At 44.0% G+C, this 20589-nt stretch overlaps 1 protein-coding gene across 1 annotated transcript in view; it reads left to right on the top strand.

Moving 5' to 3' along the window:
- Positions 1-20589, top strand: part of ATP8A2 (ATPase phospholipid transporting 8A2) — a 1572980-nt gene that overhangs the window by 518706 nt on the left and 1033685 nt on the right. The window contains exon 20 of the mRNA XM_030202396.1: positions 6908-6992. Coding sequence (XP_030058256.1) covers positions 6908-6992 — 85 coding nt within the window. The remainder of the gene's footprint in view (positions 1-6907; positions 6993-20589) is intronic.

The following is a 20589-nucleotide window of genomic DNA, read 5'->3' as shown; positions in this document are numbered from 1 at the left end:
ATCACTTCAAACTGTTATCTCTATAATCCATACTGTTCTGGTGTTTTTATTCTTTACACTATGCCTGACTTTCTTGCCATCAAGATTTTTGTAGGTTGGAACTGGAATGCCCTAGGTGATCATAACTTCTTCGTTCTCCATAATTTTCTTAGGGTTGTGATCCCAATGTTGTAATGTTTACAAAGTTTCCAGTTGATGAGATGTGTCACTTTATTGTGCCTTTCCGTATAGGAATTTTCTGCTAACATAGTAACACAGTAGATGATAGCAGATAAAGACTTGTATGGTCCATCCAGTCTGCCTAACAAGATAATCTCATAGCAAATGGTATGATGTGATATTATTTTAAATCAAATGGACTCAACCACTCAATCAATGAAATTACTTCCAAATTCCCACTTAGTGGTTGTGACACCATGGTGCTCAATGTTTATTCTAACTGGTGGAAAAAAAGCCTCTGTTTATCCCTGGTCACTGTTTGACTCACAAGGATTCAATTCTTCATTGGCTTAAAACCCACCAGTTTGTTATTTTTTATATATGTCAATTTTAAACTACTAATAATGTTCTAAAGTTCGCATATAGCACTTATCTTTCGTTTTCCGTTTTCCAACGGGGTCCCGTTTCACCATATTGGCTTTTTCAAGGAGAACCTCGTGCGTATGCTTTCTTGTGGGTCTTTTATTTGTGTGAATACAGCATGTCTTCTCTCCGCTGTATTTCGCTAGACTCCATCCTCAAGAGAGCCAAGAGTACTAGAGACTATGCCTCAGCGCCCCCAGGCAGAGAAGCTAGAACCTTGGATTCTTTTGGGAGGAAGTCGTATCAGGCCGCTATTCTTGCTGCCTGTATCCAATCTTACCAGCTCTTCACGAGCATTCACTTGCGGAACTCGGTGAGGCAGCTGTCTACCTTGGTTGATGCCCTCCCACCGGAGCAGAAGGCGTGTTGTAAATTCCTGGCCAGGGGCGCTTATGACACTTTTGATGTGGCATCCAGAAACTCTGCTCAAGATATAGCGATGCACAGACTCTCATGGCCGCGTGTCTCTGACCTAGACCATTCGGTCCAGCAGAGGATGATGGACGTACCTTGCCAGGGGGTAATCTTTTCGGAGAGAAGGTGGAAGATCTGGTTGACCAGATCAAAAAGCACAATGATGCTATGGCTTCTCTCACCCACCGGGCACCTTCTGCTACAGCCTCCTCAACTAGGAGTTTTCTTGGGGGGCCGAGGAGTGCTCCCTATTCTTATGCTAGGTGTAGGTACACTCTGGCGTCCCAACAGCCTATTCAGGCTCAGCCCCAGTGCGCTCATTCTCGTCAACTATGTGCGCCTAAGGCCCCTGCTGCTCCCCAGCAAAAGCAAGGGATGGGCTTTGAACTGGCTCCAGCAAAGCATAGCCATAGTAAAAGTGTCCGTACTGGATGACTTGCCGGTTAGAGGGAGGTTAATGTTTTTTCACCAAAGGTGGCCTATTGTAACCTCCGACCGGTGGGTTCTTGAAATAGTCCGGTTAGGATACACACTCAATCTGGAATCCAGAGCTCCAAATTGCCCACCAGGAGCTCATTCATACAGCTCCCAGCACAGGCAGGTACTTGCAGAAGAACTCTCCACCCTTCAAAAGACCCATGCGGTCGAACCCGTTCCACCAGGGAAGAAGGGCTGGGATTCTATTTCAGGTACCTCCTTGTGCAAAAGAAAACAGGGGAGGATGCGTGCCATCCTAGACCTAAGGGCCCTGAACAAATTCTTGGTACGGGAAAAGTTCAGGATGGTTTCCCTGGGCACCCTTCTTCCCATGATTCAGAAGAACGATTGGCTATGCTCTCTGTACTTAAAGGATGCTTCCAGCTCACAGGAAGTATCTTCAATTTCAGCTGGGAACGCAGAACTTTCAGTACCGCGTACTGCCATTTGGCCTGGCGTCTGCACCCAGAGTATTCACAAAATGCTTAACAGTAGTCACAGCGTCGCTACGCAGACTGGGAGTGCATGTGTTCCCTTATCTTGACGACTGGCTTGTGAAGAGCACCTCGGAGGACGTAGGGTTTGTAATAAATTACACCAAGTCCCACCTCTCTCCTGTTCAGAAATTGGAGTTCATAGGATCATTGCTAGACACGAAGACAGCTCAGGCTTATCTCCCCAATAGCTACACAGGTCCATCCTTTTTCCTTTTGTTCTTCTATTTAAGTGAAGTAATTTTTCTTGTGTTCTCCATATAAGTAAGTCTTGAATCATAATTGTGGACTTGTGCAGTGTAATACTAAATATGGATGCTTAGTTTAGGGTATTCATATTTTTCTTCGTTAAAATGTTTTCCTATTGTAAAGATTATTGTATTCAACTGCTTTTCTAAACAAGCGTTTTTGGCTTGATTTGTAAATTTGAAATTATAAATAAAATAATTAAAAAAAAAGACGCATTAGACCTTCACAGTAGAAAATTTTCACAAGATTGTCCACTCAGTAGTTTGACCTTTGTTGGTCTACTGTAATAGTTTATTTTCAGGAATTTCGAGTAGCTCATTGAGAGCTTTAAAGGATGCTCAGAACACTATTACTAGAGTGATCATGGGGAAATCATGCTATGACCAATTTACTCCCATTTTGAAGTCTTTGCACTGGCTTCCTGTAAAGTTTTGCATTGAGTTTAAAATGTTATTATTGGTTTTTATTTTTTTATTTTTTTTTATTCATAAATTTCCAAATTTCTTACAAGCATATCACTTGTTACAGAAAAACAGCATAATACAAGCGTTAAAGAAAATAATCAAAGGAGAAATTATACATGCTTCCTTAGACCTCAAATTGAGGGGAGAATTACAGTTTAGTGGAGTTTTGTACAGGTATATTAACACAAATATAAAAAATGCGGTTTAAGTGTGTAATTCGTCACATATCATTTAACTAATTCTACATTAAGCTGTTTCATATCCAGAAAGGATTTTAGCTGTTCTGAGTCATAAAATACATACTTTATCCCACTAAACCTGACCAGGCATTTGCAAGGGTACACTAACAAAAATGAACCACCCGAAATATCCATATTTTTGTTCCATAAAAAGGAACCTTTGAAAATTTAAAATATAACTTTAATATTGCATTGAGGTCTTGTTCGAATACCAGCGAAACCAAAAGGGTGGCTCTTTGCGGAATTATTTCAATAGATTGTTCTAGAATTTCAGACAAATTGTTAAAGTCTATACCATCCAAACCTTCTTTCTTTCCTTCTTTTCCACCTGAGCTTGTCGGAAGATAATAAATTTTATTTATAGGAGGAATAAGTTCTTGAGGCATTTTTAAATTTTCTTGCAGGTATTTTTTAAATAACTCTATAGGCGTCTTATCAGGAATTTTGGGAAAATTCAGAACACGGAGGTTTAGTCTTTTATTGAAATTCTCAATCTGTTCAATTTTTTTATGTATTGCCAAATTATCTTTTATCACCATCACTTTAAAGTCTTGCAATTGATCTATATCTTTTTTTAAATCTTTTACTTGAGTCGTCAGGTCTTCTTTAACCGTTTCTAAATTTTTTGCCATATCCTCAATTTTCAAAGACAAAGTATTTACCTTTTCTGAAGCATTTTGAAGCATAGAATCCATTTTACTCAGCTTTAGCCAGATCCTCTCTAGATTAACCTCCGGAGTTGTTACGGGTCCTTTAAGCCCACGGACCTCTCTATCCTGGCTACTTTCCTGTGGCATGGGTCCTCCGTCTGCTGGCTCCTTGTTCCCCTTATTGGGGTCTTGGATGCCTGCTCCCCTCACCACATCTATAGCCGGACACGGAGGGCATTTAGAATCAGGAGGCGGGGATAAGGATGTTTCTAAGCCCATCAGGGGCTCCGCTCCACCGGTTGCCCCTGCTGCAGGCGACCTCGTCTCTTCTCTCTTTGACGGGCGCGTCAGGAAGCGGACCATGCTACCCCGAAGTGGAGAAGAAGAAGAAGCTGCGGGCGGCGGTGGAAGCCTCACGGCTCCTTTTCGTTTTGTATGCGGCATTATGGAATAAAGGAATCACTTCACCCTCGAGCAGCAAGGAGCAGTTTCACCGAACGCGCTCACACTTCCGCCATCTTAGGTAACGCCCCATTATTGGTTTTTAAAGTATTGAATGGCTGTATTTCTCCAACACTTAGGGGTCCTTTTACTGAGGTGCACTGAAAATGGCTTGCAATAGTGTATGCACAGGTTTTGGGTGTGCGCCGGTCCATTTTTCAGCGCGCCTGTAAAAAAAGCCCTTTTTAAAATATTTGCTGAAAATGGACATGCAGCAAGATCAAAATTGCCATGCATTCATTTTGGGTCTGCGACCTTACTGCCAGCCATTGACCTAGCGGTAAAGTCTCATGTGGTAACCAGGCGATAATGACCTACACGCAAAATGCCACTTGGCAAGCATCCGATATGCGCCTGCAAAAATAAAAATTATTTTTCGGCCGCATGTATCAGACACACGCCAAAAATGAAATTACTACAAGAGCCATGCCGTAACCAAGCGGTAACTCCATTTTGGCACACATTGGGCACAAGTAGAGCCTTATGCGGCTTAGTAAAAGGGCCCCTTAGTTCCACTCTAAGATGTTATCAACCCCATGATCATCTCAAATGCAGCTACTTGATGTCCCATCTTTTAGGCAAGTTCACTTAGAAGTGTATAGATATTCTATATTTTATGTTAAGGGCCCTAAATTATGGAACAGCTTGCCTATTCAACTTGGTCCTTGCAGAACATTGTTCAGTTTGAGAGAGAATTAAAAACCTATACGTTCATTCAAGCATATGGTTCATTAGTCTAATACTGTATTATATATTTTTAAGTTGTGGTATGACATGATTTGCTATTAGTTTTATATTACGTGTTTTTGTGTATTATTGTATTTTACTTTGTATGTAATTTTGTTCCCCATTTAGAATGATTCCGATATAGCGGGCTAGAAATAAAGTTTTGTTATTATTATTACCTCCTTTTTCCTGCTGGCAATTCCTTTCCCTATGCACTCAAGCAACCTTCTAGCTTTCGCCATCACCTTTTCTGCCTGTTTGGCCTACTTAAGATCATCACACATGATCACACCCAAGTCCTGTTCCTCTTTCGCACACAAAGGTATTTCACTTCCTTTGATTTTTTTTCAGCCCAAATGCATGACCTTGCATTTTTTAGCATTAATTCTTAGCTGCCAAATTCTGGACTATTCTTCAAGCTTCGCTAGGTCCATCTTCAAGTTATCTACATTATCAGTCCCTCTTCATGTTATCCACTCCATTAGGGGTATCTACTGTATTGCAGATTTTGGTATCATCTGCAAAGAGGTAAAATTTACCACACAGCTCTTCGGCAATATCACTTACAAAAATGTTAAAAACAGCTAGTCCAAAAACCAAATCTTGCGGCACACCACTGGTAACATCCCTTTCCTCAAAGTGAGCTCCATTTACTACTACCCTCTGTTGCCTTCCACTCAACCAACTCCTAACCCATTCAATCACTTTAGAGCCCATACCAAGGGCACTCAGTTTATTTGTAAGTCTATGTGGAATTATGTCAAAGGCTTTGCTAAAATCTAAGTACACCACATCTAGCACTCTCCCCTAATCCAACTCTTTGGTCACCCAGTCAAAGAAATTAATCAGATTTGTCTGACAAGACCTCCTTTTAGTCAAACCATGCTGCCTCGGGTTCTGCAATTCATTGGATTCCAGAAATATCACTATTCTATGTTTCAGAAGTGTTTCCATTAATTTACTTACCACAGAGGTAAGACTAACTAGCTTGTAGTTCCTGACCTCCTTCTGCTTTTGTGGAGAGGGACCACATCCACCCTTTTCCAGTACTTTGGGACCATTCCCGACTCTAGAGAAGCACTGAAAAGATCAGCTAATGGATCCACCAGAACTTCCCTAAGTTCTTTCAGTACCCTCAGATGTATGCCATCAGTTCACCTTCAGTTTAGTTAGCTTCTCAGGAACACAGTCCTCTGAAAATTGTTCTTGATATACCACACTTACATTCCTATTTGTGTTTGTCTTCTGCGGTCTTGCTCCCGGCTCTTCATTCATCTTTATCCTTGTCAGCTTCTTCATATTTCTCTCCTTCACTTTCAAGTCTCACAATGCCACTTTTGCACTTCATCCTATCGCTAACATATCTAAAATATGTCTTGTCCCCCCATTTCACCATATTGACTATTTTTCTTCCATTTGCATCTTTACTTTCTTGACTACTTTACCAGCTTCTCTTAGCTTCTCCAGATATAGTTGCCTGTCTTCCTCTTTCTGCGATCTCTTGTATTTATGAAGGCTAGCCTCTTTTTCCTTACCTTTTCAGCTACTACTTTTGAGAACCAAAGTGGCATTTTTTCTTCTTATTTTTATTTACTTTCCACATAAAAAAGGTGTTTTGCCCTTATAATAGCTCCTTTCAGTTTTGCCCACTGCTTTTTTACTTCCAAATGTTCCCATCCAAATAAAATCTCCTCGAGGTAATCCCTGCATCTCAACAAATTTAGTTTTTGTGACTTCCAGAACTCACTTTTGAATAAACCCTCTCCACACCTATCTTAATATTAAACCACACCATCTGGTGATCACTGGATGCCAGATGATCATTTACTGTAACATCAGAAACACTAAGCCCAGTATGACCACATCCCATCTCCCTCTTTCCAGATTGACCCACAGTGTCTCTTCCTTACCCCAAAAGTCCTGCAGTTCTGTCCCTTTAATATTATCTTTAACTTTATAGTGCCACTCCCCCTCCCTTTCTTCCTACCCTGTCTTTCTTGAACAGATTATAGCCCGGTTTGAATTTATAGCAACTATGGCAAACTCCTGTTCTACATAAACTCACAGATTTGATTGTATTTTTAATGTACTTTTACTTTATTTTCTGATAGGACAATGTGATTTTTGATAGACTTTCTGAAGACTCAGAGTACATGGAGGAAACGCTATGCCATCTTGAGCAATTTGCCTCTGAAGGTAATTAGATGACTTTAATTATAACACATTTAATATATTCCTTATTCAGTGCCTTTTCTCAACAGTTTATTTATTTTATTTATTTATTTATTTATTTTATTGCATTTGTATCCCACATTTTCCCACCTATTTGCGGGCTCAGTGTGGCTTACAATACATTGTAAATAATGGAAATACGATTTGTTACAAATCAGTTATGGATTACATTGTGAGAAGTTAAGCGAAGACAGAGTCAAGGTATCGTTAGGGAATAAGACAAGGAAAAGAACAATGGAACAATGGAAAGAGACAACGGGAAATTAATAGGGTAATAGAACCTTGGCAAAAGAACATTCAGTATAACATTTTCTGTGAGTAAAGGTTTAAGTGTGATAAAATTACGGGGGATGAGAGTTCAGAAAAGAATGTATTGGTGTATTTCTGGAACAATGAGTGTGGACTTCATGTGTATTGATCCTTATAGTAAATTTTATCAAAGAGATAAGTCTTCAGTAGTTTGCGGAAGTTGGTTAGTTTGTGGATTGTTTTCAAGTTGCGTGGTAGTATATTCCAGAATTGCGTGCTTATGTAAGAAAAGTATTCACAACATAAAACAGACAACAACATAAAATATCTTACACCATACTTCCAATGACAAAATCCCAGAATAAAACCCTGACCAAATGCCTTCAACCTAAATACTCACAGCATAAAGTATATATGTGTGTGTGTGGGGGGGGGGGGGGGCTATTCACCCAAAACATCTTGACTGGGTAAATATGTCTCCCAGCAACATTTATAGGAAGCTCTAGCAAGCCTTTTGACTCTGACATTCACTTCTTAGGAGGATATTCCTTTACCAACTTCTTAAGCTCTACTGAGCCCAGATCACATCATGCTAGACCAAATAGTACACAATGAAAAAAAATAGAATTTAAAAACTGAATTCAAAAGAACACTGGTTACCAGCAGAACCTCCTCTAATAAGGTGTAATGTAATCCCAACAACAACAACAATAGCCAGAGAGCAATAGTTATGGTTACCATATGGCTTCAGAAAAAGGAGGACAGATTAAGCCAGTCTGGGTTTTACTTCCATTGCTTTCTCCTTCCTTATTAGCAACTCTCCATACCATGCCACATAGAAAAAATACCCTCCCCCCCGCCCCAAAACACCAATATATCTGTTACTGGGGAAACTGGAACAATGTGGATTGTTATACATTCCTACACAGATACTACATGGTAGCAGAATCCTTCACCTAAGTTGCACATGCAGAACATAGACAGACCCTCACATGATACAAAAGAGGGAAAAGCGGGAGCGTAGTGGAAGGATCTTCCACTGTAGGACATTATCATGCAGGTAATTGCCAATAAAGCCTCTTGAACAATTACCTGCATGTTAATATCCTATGTTGGAAGACCCTTCCACTACTCTCACTGTTTTCCCTTCTAGGCTATTCATAGTGGTCATTCCTCCACTTCAGTGGTTTTTGTCATTATACAAAACAGGGAACCACAGAAAAACTGAAATAGAGATCTCCCTCAAGAAAGCCAGACTCTGTAAGCAGTGTAAACACTGGTAAAAGAGAAACAGAAATATGTTTTCTCCTGCACTCTGCAAAATACAAAAATAGAAAAGTTGTACATTTCACAAACAGGCACATCTCAGTCCTTAAAAAGTATTAAATAAAAATATCTTTTTTTCTTTTCTACCTTTGTTGTCCAAGCACTTTATTTTTCTAATTGGGCTGTTCCCAGTTTCTTTTCCACTTTCCACGTGTCAGCCTTCTCTAAATTCTTTTGTATGTTGGCATTTTACATTTCTTCTCTCTCCTCTTGGCATGTTCCTTTCCTTCTCTACATCAGTCTGGCAGTGACCTTTCATTTCATATCCCCCCCTTATTTGTGATTATCCCCCTTTCTCTCACCTTAGTCTCTGTTTCACGTCTGATCTGCCTACTAACTTTTACTATTGCTCCCTCTGACCCTCACTTATTCAGTCTCCTAAACCCCTACGTTTCCCCATCTTTCACCTACTTCCTTAGCCCTTATTCCCATCCTCTTAACCCTCATCTACCTTCCACTGGCTGTCATCACCCTATCAGTCCCCAGCTCCATCCCTGTCTATCTTTCATTCCCTTGCTTCCAAGGCCATTCTTATATCTGTTACCCTATACCCCATGCCCTTCCTTCCTCTCTCCCCCTTACAAGGTCCAGTGTCGCTCCCCCTCCCTCCCTCCCTCCCCCCCTCCAAGGTACGGCATCCCCCTCCCTCCCTAGTAATCACTTTCTCTACCTCTCCCCCTCCACAGTCTGGTGTTGCTTTCCGTCCCTCCCCCCCCCCCCAAGGTCCGGTGTCGCTTTCTCGCCATCCCCCTCCCCACAATTTCGGTGTCGCTCTCCCACTCTTCCTCCCCCCCACCCACAAGATTGGTGTCACTCCCTCTCTCCTTCCTTTCCTACAAGGTCCGGTGTCACCCACCCTTCCTTTTTCCCTCCCTCCTTCCAAGTCCAGTGTCACTGCTCACTCGCTCTCCCTTCATCCTTCTTTACATAAGTATGTAAGTATTGCCATACTGGGACAGACCAAAGGTCCATCAAGCCCAGCATCCTGTTTCCAACAGTGGCCAATCCAGTTCACAAGTACCTGGCAAGATCCCAAAAACGTACAAAACATTTTATGCTGTTTATCCCAGAAATAAGCAGTGGAGTTTCCCCAAGTCCATTTTAATAATGGTCTATGGACATTTCCTTTAGGAGGCCGTCCAAACCTTTTTAAAACCCCACTAAGCTAACCGCCTTTACTACATTCTATGGCAACAAATTCCAGAGTTTAATTACACGTTGAGTGAAGAAACATTTTCTCTGATTTGTTTTAAATTTACTACTTTGTAGCTTCATCGAATGCCCCCTAGTCCTAGTATTTTTAGAAAGAGTAAACAGACGCTTCATGTCTATCCTTTCCATTGCACTCATTATTTTATAGACCTCTATCATATCTCCCCTCAGCCGCCTTTTCTCCAAGCTGAAGAGCCGTAGCCGCTTTAGCTTTTCCTCAAAGGGAAGTCATCCCATCCTCTTTATCATTTTTGTCACCCTTCTCTGCACCTTTTCTAATTCCACTATATCTTTTTTGAGATGCGGTGACCAGAATTGAACACAATATTCGAGGTGTGGTTACACCATAGAGCTATACAGAGGCATTATAACGTCCTCAGTTTTGTTTTCCATTCTTTTCCTAATAATACCTAACATTCTATTTGCTTTCTTAGCCACCGCAGCACATTGAGCAGAAGGTTTCAACGTATCATCAACGATGACGCCTAGATCCCTTTCTTGGTCGGTGACTCCTAACGCGGAATTTTGCATTACTTAGCTATAATTCGGATTCCTCTTTCCCACATGCATCACTTTGCACTTGCTCACATTAAACATCATCTGTAATTTAGACGCCCAGTCTCATAAGATCCTCTTGTAATTTTTCACAATCCTCTCACGATTTAACAACTTTGAATAACTTTGTGTCGTCAGCAAATTTAATTACCTCACTAGTTACTCCCATCTCTAGATCATTTATAAATATATTAAAAAGCAGCGGTCCCAGCACAGACCTCTGGGGAACCCCACTATCTACGCTTCTCCATTGAGAATACTGACCATTTAACCCTACTTTCTGGTTTCTATCTTTTAACCAGTTTTTAATCCACAATAGGACACTACCTCCTATCCCATGACTCTCCAATTTCCTTGAGTCTTCTGAGGTACTTTGTGAAACATCTTTTGAAAATCCAGATACACAATATCAACCGGTTCACCTTTATCCACGTTTGTTCACCCCCTCAAAGAAATGTAATAAATTAGTGAGGCAAGATTTCCCTTCACTAAATCCATGTTGGCTTTGTCTCATTAATCCATGCTTTTGAATATGCTCTGTAATTTTGTTCTTTATAATAGTCTCTACCATTTTGCCCGGCACCAATGTCAGGCTCACCGGTCTATAATTTACTGAATCTCCTCTGGAACCTTTTTTAAAAATCGGTGTTACATTGGCCATCCTCCAGTCTTCCAGTACCACGCTCGATTTTAAAGATAAATTACATATTACTAACAATAGTTCTGCAAGTTCATTTTTCAATTCTATCAGTACTCTGGGATGGATACCATCCAGTCCTGGAGATTTGTTACTATTCAATTTGTCAAATTGCCCCATTACTTCCTCCAGGTTTATGGAGATTTGATTCAGATCTTCCGACTTGTCAGCTTTGAATACCATTTCTGGCACCGGTATCTCTCCTAAATCTTCCTCACTGAAGACCGAAGCAATGAATTCATTTAATCTCTCCGCTATGGCTTTGTCTTCCCTGATCGCCCCTTTTACCCCTCGGTCATCTAGTGGTCCAACCGATTGTTTTGCCAGCTTCCTGCTTTTAATATACCTAAAAAACTTTTTACTAAGTGTTTTTGCCTCCAACGCAATCTTTTTCTCAAAGTCCTTCTTTGCCTTCCTTATCAGTGCTTTGCATTTGACTTGACATTCCTTATGCTGTTTCTTATTATTTTCAGTCGGTTCTTTCTTCCATTTTCTGAAGGATTTTCTTTTAGCTCTAATAGCTTCCTTGACCTTACTTTTTAACCATGCTGGCTGTCATTTGGTCTTCCTTCCTCCTTTTTAAATACATGGAACATATTTGGCCTGGGCTTCCAGGATGGTATTTTTGAACAGCATCCATGCCTAATGTAAATTTTTGATCCTCGCAGCCGCTCCTCTAAGTTTCTTTTTTACCATTCTTCTCATTTTATCATAGTCTCCTTTTTGAAAGTTAAACGCTAACATATTGGATTTCCTGTGTGTATTTACTCCAAAGCTAATATTAAATCTGATCATATTATGATCACTGTTATCAAGCGACCCCAGCTCCATTACCTGCCGCACCAGATCATGCAGTCCACTAAGGACAAGGTCTAGAATTTTTTCTTCTCTTGTCGGCTTCTGTACCAGTTGCTCCATAAAGCAGTCCTTGATTTCGTCAAGGAATTTTACCTCGCTATCGTGCCCTAATGTTACATTTACCCAATCAATATTGGGGCAATTGAACTCACCCATTATTATTGAGTTGCCCAGTTTGTTAGCCTCCCTAATTTCTGATAACATCTCTACATCCGTCTGTTCATCCTGGCCAGGCGGATGGTAGTACACTCCTATCACTATCCTTTTCCCTTTATACATGGAATGTCAATCTATAGGGATTCCAAGATGTGTTTTGTTTCCTGCAGAATTTTCAGTCTATTTGATTCAAGGCCCTCCTTAACATACAGTGCTACCCCTCCTCCAATTCGATCCATCCTATCAATACGATATAATTTGTACCCCAATATGATAGTTTCCCACTGGTTATCCTCCTTCCACCAGGTCTCAGAGATGCCTATTATATCTAATTTTTCATTTAGTGCAATATATTCTAACTCTCCCATCTTATTTCTTAGGCTTTTGGCATTTGCATATATATAGACATTTCAAACTATGTTTGTTTTTCCTATTTACATCATCATGCTCAGTACTTTTCCTATTTACATCATCATGCTCAGTACTTGACAGTATTAATTTGCAATCTTTTGTCTGATTTTTATTTATATTTAAGGACACCTGATCTACAATGGTCTCTTTTGCAACCTCACTATTGGGCTATCCTATCTTTCCTGTTTTGGTGATATCTTTGAAAGATACCTTATTCCCAACCATGCACTTTTGACCGACTGTCGGCCTTCCCCCAGTTTCTAGTTTAAAAGCTGCTCTATCTCCTTTTTAAATGCTGATGCCAGCAGCCTGGTCCCACCCTGGTTAAGGTGGAGCCCATCCTTTTGGAATAGGCTCCCCCTTCCCCTGAATGTTGCCCAGTTCTTCACATACAGCCCTCCTCCCTGCACCATCGCGTGGAATGGGTAGCACTTCAGAAAATGCTACCCTAGAAGTTCTGGATTTGAACTTTCTACCTAAGAGCCTAAATTTGGCTTTCAGAACCTCTCTCCCACATTTTACTTTGTCATTGGTACTCACATGTACCAAGACAGCCGGCTCCTCCCCAGCACTATCTAAAATCCTATCTAGGTGACGCGTGAGGTTCGCCACCTTCACACCAGACAGGCAAGTCACCAGGAAATCCTCATGTCCACCAGCCACCCAGCTATCTATATGCCTAATGATCGAATCACCAACTACAACAGCTGTCCTAACCCTTCCCTCCTGGGCAGCACTTGGAGCCATATCCTCAGTGCGAGAGGATAGTACATCCCCGCCACCACCGGGTCCTGTGTCATGCACTCTTTCTCCCCCCTGCAAGCTCTGGTGTCACGCTCTCTCTCTTTCTCTCCTTGCCCCCCCCCCCCCCCCCCCCCCCCCCCCCAGCTGCAGTCTTTCCATCTTCCGGGCTGCTGGCTTCGTTAGCAATGTAAGCATGCTGCCTTTGTTCGGCCCAGAAGCCTTCTCTCTGTAACGAGTGACCTGCCTACATGGAAACAGAAAGAATGCTTCCGGGCCAGGCAAAGGCAGAGTGCTTACATTCCTATCGCTCTCAGCATCCCGGAAAATGGAAAGGCTGCAACAGGAGCAGAGCGGAGAGGAGGAGGAGTGACACTGGACCCTGCAGGGAGGGGTTGGAAGGAGAGAGAAATGCCGCCATACAAGCCGTTTTGGGCTCGCCCTCCTTCAAACTACGCCCATGTACCAGGCAGTACAAAGTAAACCGCTGTTGCATCTGCTGAAGCCCTACATCCACATTACTATCACCTAACACATGTTTCGACAACCTAACTGCCATCTGTACGTCATCCACATACAACTTAAAACAGCACTCCCAGCTCATATAGTAAATAACAAATGGGAACCAAAAAGGTTAAAAAGAAGAAACAGGCAGAACTCGAGGATCTCTCATCTTAACTGGAACCCACTGCGCGCATTTAACACCTGATCTAGCCTGTTGTTTGTTCTCTCTCAGTAAGGAATGATTCAGACCAATTCAACCCTGAATCACCACAGCCTAAATTCTACAACCTATGAAGAAGAAGCCTATGATATACCAAATTTAAAGCTGCTGAATTGTCCAACAAAATGAAAGCAAAAACATTACCACTTGGAATAACCTGCAACAGAGAGTCAGCAAGGAACAACAGCAATGAATTCATGCTATGCCCCTCCCTACATCCAAACTGCCGAGAATCCATAATCATCAATAAACTCCGTTAACTGATGTAACACTGCTTCCTTAGCACCAGCAGCAGATGAATACAGAGACTTGTGGGTTGTGTGAGATAGAGAACACTGAAGAGTGGTATATGGGACGTCATGCTCCTAGCTCAGCCAGTATTCTCTATCTCCAGCAGGCAGATGGACGTTTTCCCTTTTGCTACTGGTTCATAGCTGCTGACTCCTGTCCTGACCTAGTTCAGTGTAGTCTGTGGTTTGTGGCTGTACAGTGCCACCTTTGGGGGGACATCTGGTCACTCTAGGTCCCTCTCCCACCCTTCCTCCTTGTCTTGCTTTTTTCCTTTCTCCTTCCCCAAGTTAAAAATAAAAAAACAGGCAATCTGCAGGAGTGTTCTCTGTTGGCAGATTTTGATTGAGTACTTGGGTACTTGTAAGTTCCCTGTCAGGAATCTGAAATTCAGTTCCTGAGCAAGAGATTGGTAGAGATGAGCAGCAACTGGCACTTCCCTACACCAGTAACCCTCAGCAAGAGCCGGGTGAGTGATTTATTCTCCGAGGACAAGCGGGCTGCTTATTCTCACAAGTGGGTCGACGTCCGCGTTGGCACGGGAATCGGCATTTTGCAAAGGGGAAAAAACAAAAAAAAATTGTCAGAGTCTTCTGGCGCGTGCACCGCACATGTGCGAACTAACTTCCAGCCCGCCATGCAAGCAAGTACCTCAGTTGTTTTTTCTCCACGACGAGGTGCGGCAGGTTCCTCCTGTGCTCCTCATTGAGGCCCGGGAAAGGAGTATTCTGTTTTTTTTGCGAGTTTTTCACTTTTTTCCTTGCTTTCTTTTATAAAAAAAAAAAAAAAAGAAGAAGTTTTACCCTTAGTTTTCTTATTAGTTCACTTTTTTCCTGATTTTAAGTTTGCTTTGTTTTTGGTCTTTTTTTCCTTTTTTTGTGTGCCCTTCCTTTTTGGCACAATTTTGATTTCACTGAGGCTGTTTTTCCTTCCATATCATCGAAGACACCCAGCGGCTTCAAACGTTGTACTCTGTGCAACCGGACCATCTCAGGTACCGATACCCATTCCTGGTGTATCCAGTGCCTTGGGCCCAACCACAGCCCAGCTGCTTGTAGTCTGTGTCTTTGTATGAAGAAACGGACCAAGTGGCTCGAGAAGCCCAGCGAGAAAGACTCTTTGGGGCTCAGTCTGGTCCTTCGATGTTGGCATCGACATTGGTACCAAGGTCATCGGCGTCGACATCGAGGCAGGCATTGACGTCAGGAGCAGAGGTAATGGCTGCTGAGAGACCAAGTCACGCTGGGAGCAGTGAGGCATCAAGTGGGTCTCCACCTGTCTTGAGGCCGCCTGTTATGCTAGCCCCCTGGGACCAATCATCATCGGATCAGACCCTGAGGAGACGTGAGGATTCCACGTCGTCCTCATCGGTACCGAGGAGTCTTGATGACGGGCATTAAGCGAAGGCACCCCCAGGCAGAGAAGCTAGGACCTTGGATTCATTTGGGAGGAAGACGTATCAGGCTGCTATGCTCGCTGCCCGAATCCAGTTTTAACAGCTGTTCACGAGCGTCCACTTGTGGAACTCGGTGAGGCAGCTGTCTAGCTTGGTATTGATGCCCTCCCTCTGGAGCAGGCTGAGCCTTTTCATCAGGTGGTCAGGCAGCAGAAGGCGTGTCGTAAATTCCTGGCCAGGTGCGCTTACGACTCTTTTGATGTGGCATCCAGAATCGCTGCTTAAGGTATAGTGATGCGCAGACTTTCGTGGCTGCGTGTCTCTGACTTAGATCATTCGGTCCAGCAGCAGATGGCAGATGTACCTTGCCGGGGGGACAACCTTTTTGGTGAAAAAGTAGAGGATCTTGTTGGCCAGATGAAGAAGCATAATGATGCTATGGATTCTCTCTCCCGCCGGGCACCTTCTGCTACAACCTACTCATCTAGGAGGTTTTTTGGGGGGAAGAGGAGTGCTCCCTCTTCCTATGCTAGGCATAGGTACACTCTGGCTTCTCGGCAACCTAGTCAAGCTCAGCCCCAGTGCGCTCGTTCTCGTCAACTATGTGCGCCTAAGGCCCCTGCTGCTCCCCAGCAAAAGCAAGGGATGGTCTTTTGACTCTCTCCAGCTCAGCATAGCCACTGTAAAAGTGTCCGTACCGGGCGACTTGCCGGTCGTGGGGAGGTTAATGTTTTTTCACCAAAGGTGGCCTCTTATAACCTCTGACTGGTGGGTTCTTCAAATAGTCCGGTTAGGATACACCCTCAATTTGGAATCCAAACCGCCAAATTGCCCACCGGGAACTCATTCTTACTGCTTCTAGTACAAGCAGGTACTTGCAGAGGAACTCTGCCCTTCTAAATGCCCATGCGGTCGAACCTGTTTCACCAGGGGAAGAAGGGCTGAGATTCTATTCCAGGTACTTCCTTGTACAAAAGAAAACAGGGGGGGATGTGTCCCATCTTAGACCTAAGGGGCCCTGAACAAATTCCTAGTTCGAGAAAAGTTCAGGATGGTTTCCCTAGGCACCCTTCTTCCCATGATTCAGGAGAACGATTGGCTATGCTCTCTGGACTTAAAGGATGCTTACACTCACATCCCGATACTTCCATCTCACAGGCAGTATCTTCAGTTTCGGCTTGGAACACATCACTTTCAGTACCATGTACTGCCCTGTGGCCTGGCATTTGTGCCCAGCGTGTTTACAAAGTATCTAGTTGTAGTCGCAGCATCACTACGCAGACTGGAAGTGCATGTGTTTCTTTATCTCGGATTGGCTGGTGAAGAGCACCTCGGAGGAAAGTGCTCTGGAGTCCTTGCGAATTACTATTCAGGTGCTAGAGCTACTGGGGTTCGTAATAAATTACCCAGCTGATGAAAGCTCCTTTTGAGCCACTGAATTCCTGCAATCTGAAGTACTTGACCTGGAAGGTCATTTTCTTGGTGGCTATTACTTCAGCTCGTAGGGTCACTGAGGTTCAGGCCTTAGTAGTGGATGCACCTTATATTAAGTTTCATCACAACAGAGTAGTCCTCTGCACGCACCCTAAGTTCCTGCCGAAGGTGGTGTCGGAGTTCCATCTGAACCAGTCAATTGTCTTGCCAACATTGTTTCCCCGACCTCATGCCCACCCTGGCGAGAGCAGCTTGCACACCTTAGACTGCAAGAGAGCATTGGCCTTTTACGTGGAGTGGACGAAGCCCTTCAGACAGCCTGCCCAATTGTTTGTTTCTTTTGACCCCAACAGGAGGGGAGTCGCCATTGGAAATGCACAATCTCTAATTGGCTAGCAGATTGCATATCCTTCACTTATGCCCAAGCTGGGCTGGCTCTAGAGGGCCATGTCACGGCTCATAATGTTAGAGCCATGGCTGCGTCAGTGGCTCACTTAAAGTCAGCCTCCATTGAAGAGATTTGCAAGGCCTTCAATGGAGGCCAGGCAGTCCTTTCAGACCGATAAGAGGATCTTGGCTTACTCTAGCCATACCTCTTCCATTGTCGTCCCTCTCAATGATGGGGCACCAGGCCACTCCTCAGTTCCAATCGGGGAGTGGTTATCCCTGTTTCTCGAGGAGTGGATCTGCATCACCATGGGTCCTTGACATTATTTGAGATGGCTGCAAGTTAGAATTCAAGTCTCCCATCGCAGATTTTTTCTTGGAATCCTCGCATGGCGACTCCACCAAGAGGGCAGCCATTCATTTCACTTCAGCATTTGTGGGAGCTGGGGGCTGTGGTACTGGTGCCCCCGGATGAATAGTGTTTAGGCCATTACTCCATTTATTTTGTGGTGCCCGAGCAGAAGGGGGATTGCCTACCAGCTGGTTCTCAACCTCAAGCGGGTTTCTTGCAGGTGCGACATTTTTGCATGGAGACTATGCGGTCCGTTCTATCAGAGAAGCAGCCAGTAAAGTTCCTCATGGCCTTGGAGCTCAAGGAGGTGTAGCTTCACTTCTCCGAGGACAAGCAGGCTCTAATATTCTTACATATGGGTCGTCCTCCGCGACAGCCCCAGGAGACCGGAACTTTATAGAAAAACCTAGAAGTTTGAAGAATGCTCCGTCGTGCGGGCCTGAGGGAGTTGTGCTCGATCGCTGCTCTCTTGTTTTGCCCCAGGAGATTCGCTTCTCGTGTTTATCGTGCCTTTCTTCTTTTTGTTTTCATTTGCTAAATATTAAAAATAAATAAATAAATAAAATTGTTTGTTCCCTTATTTTTTTTAAACTCCCAATAGTAACCACCACTATATTTTGTGAAAAAATGTTTTTGAGTTTTTATTATCCACTTATGATATTTGTCTGTTTTTCACAATTTCACAATTTACCATCACCATATCCATTTATCCTTCAACAATCATACTATAACCACTCCTTCCACACCACTTTCATGCTTCTCATCCAGCTAATACATTTAATACAATTAATGCAAAAATGATACCAAATCGTGCATGATTGACGATATACATCAAACACTGTACTTAACTTCTTTCTAACAATTTTTTCTACAATAAGTGTTCCAACGTATGTTCTTTAATACCACCAATAATTCTAGAACTACAAAGTGAGAGAGAGCTCAGGGATAGAAGATAATTATTTTTTTTTAGGATTTTTTCCCATTTTTCAAGTTTCCTTTCTTTTTGTTGCGGCCGCCTTTAGGCTGCTCGGCCGCGTTCTTTTTTCCCTTTTTTGTGCCTTTTTAATTGGCACAATTGAGCCTTTTGATTTCGCGGACGCTATTTTCCCGCCCATGTCATCGAAGACTCCCAGCGGCTTCAAACGCTGTACTCGCTGCAACCGGACCATCTCGAGTACCGACCCACACGCGTGGTGCCTCCATTGTCTTGGGCCCGATCATCTTCCAGTTGCCTGTAAGCTGTGTAAGTTAATGAAGAAAAGGACCCAGGTGGCTCGAGAGGCTCAGCGCGAATTACTTTTTTCTGATCGGTCTGGTCCTTCGACGTCGACTTCGGTACCGAGGTCAGCGGCGTCGACGTCGATTGAAGCAGCGACACCGAGCGACCAGGAAATGGCTGCCGAAGGACCGCATTGAGCTGGGAGCAGCGAGGCATTGAGTAGGTCTCCAGCCATCTTGAGGCCTACTGCTATGCAGGCCCCCCCCGGGACCGATGTTCGTCGGTCCCAGCCCCGAGGAGGCGTGAGGATTCCATGTCCTCCTTGTCGGTACCGAAGAGCGTCGATGACAGGCGTCGAGCGAAGGCGAAGAAGCACCGTCATCGATCTCCTTCCCACGGTACCGAGAGCTTCGGGGAGCCGAGGGAGTCGGCACCCGAGAAGCGTCGGTGCCGGGAGGACCGCTCACCCTCCATTCAAGAGGTGCCGATGCGTCAGTCATCTGGCAGCCTGGTACCAGTTCTCGAGCCCCAACAGATTCTGGCACTGACACCTGTACTGGTCCCACAGCCTTTTCCGATGGAAGCTCTCGATGAGTGTATCCGGGCCCTTCTTCCAGGGCTTCTGGAAGGCTTGCTTCATCAGTCTGCCTCTGTGTCGAGGGTGCTTGTCTCTTCTGTACCGACTGTAGAGGAGGCATCTTGGCCATCGCCTGTGAGGAGGTCCCCGCCCTTGGTGCCGCTTGCCGTACCGGAGCTGGTTGCCACCCGGGTTGACGCCCCCTCGACGTTGGTGGAGGAAGCTTCACTGGAGTCCAGGCAGGAGTCCACTTCTCGAAGTCGAGGCAGGCTCGGGTTCGGGTTGCTCTTAGGGAGCTTCTGTCCGATACTGAAGAGGAGCGTTCATGGGGAGAAGAGGAAGACCCCAGGTATTTTTCGGAGGAAGAGTCCTGTGGGCTTCTCTCTGATCCTACTCTGCCTATTGAAGTAAGGATGTCTCCACCTGAGAGTCTTACTTTCTCATCCTTTGTACGGGAAATGTCTAAGGACATTCCATTCCCTATGGAGGTTGTGGATGAGCCCAGGGCTGAGATGCTTGAGGTCCTGGATTATCCTTCTCCACCTGCAGAGGTTGCAACGGCCCCCCCTGCACAATACACTCCCCTGAGTGATGCGGAATTGGTCTTGCCCTCTCTCTAATCCAGTGGTCTCCAAGAAGTCCGAGTCCCAGTACAGAGTCCATGGAGAGCCTGTAATGGTGAAGGCCCAACTTCCTCACGATTCCATGGTGGTAGACTAAGAGCCAAGAGTACTAGGGACTATGCCTCGGCGCCCCTAGGCAGAGAGTCTAGGACCTTGGATTCTTTTGGGAGGAGAACGTATCAGGCTGCAATGCTCGCCGCCAAGATCCAAACATACCAGCTCTAAACGAGCATTCACTTACGGAACTCGGTGAGGCAACTGTCCAGTTTAGTTGAAGCACTTCCTGCGGAGCTTGCTGAACCTTTTCACCAGATGGTCAGGCAGCAGAAGATGTGTTGCAAATTCCTGGCCAGGGG

Source organism: Microcaecilia unicolor, chromosome 4, assembly GCF_901765095.1.
Source record: "Microcaecilia unicolor chromosome 4, aMicUni1.1, whole genome shotgun sequence".
Lineage (NCBI taxonomy): Eukaryota > Metazoa > Chordata > Amphibia > Gymnophiona > Siphonopidae > Microcaecilia > Microcaecilia unicolor.
Note: the sequence above shows the minus strand (reverse complement) of the source record. Positions and strands in the feature narration are given on the sequence as shown.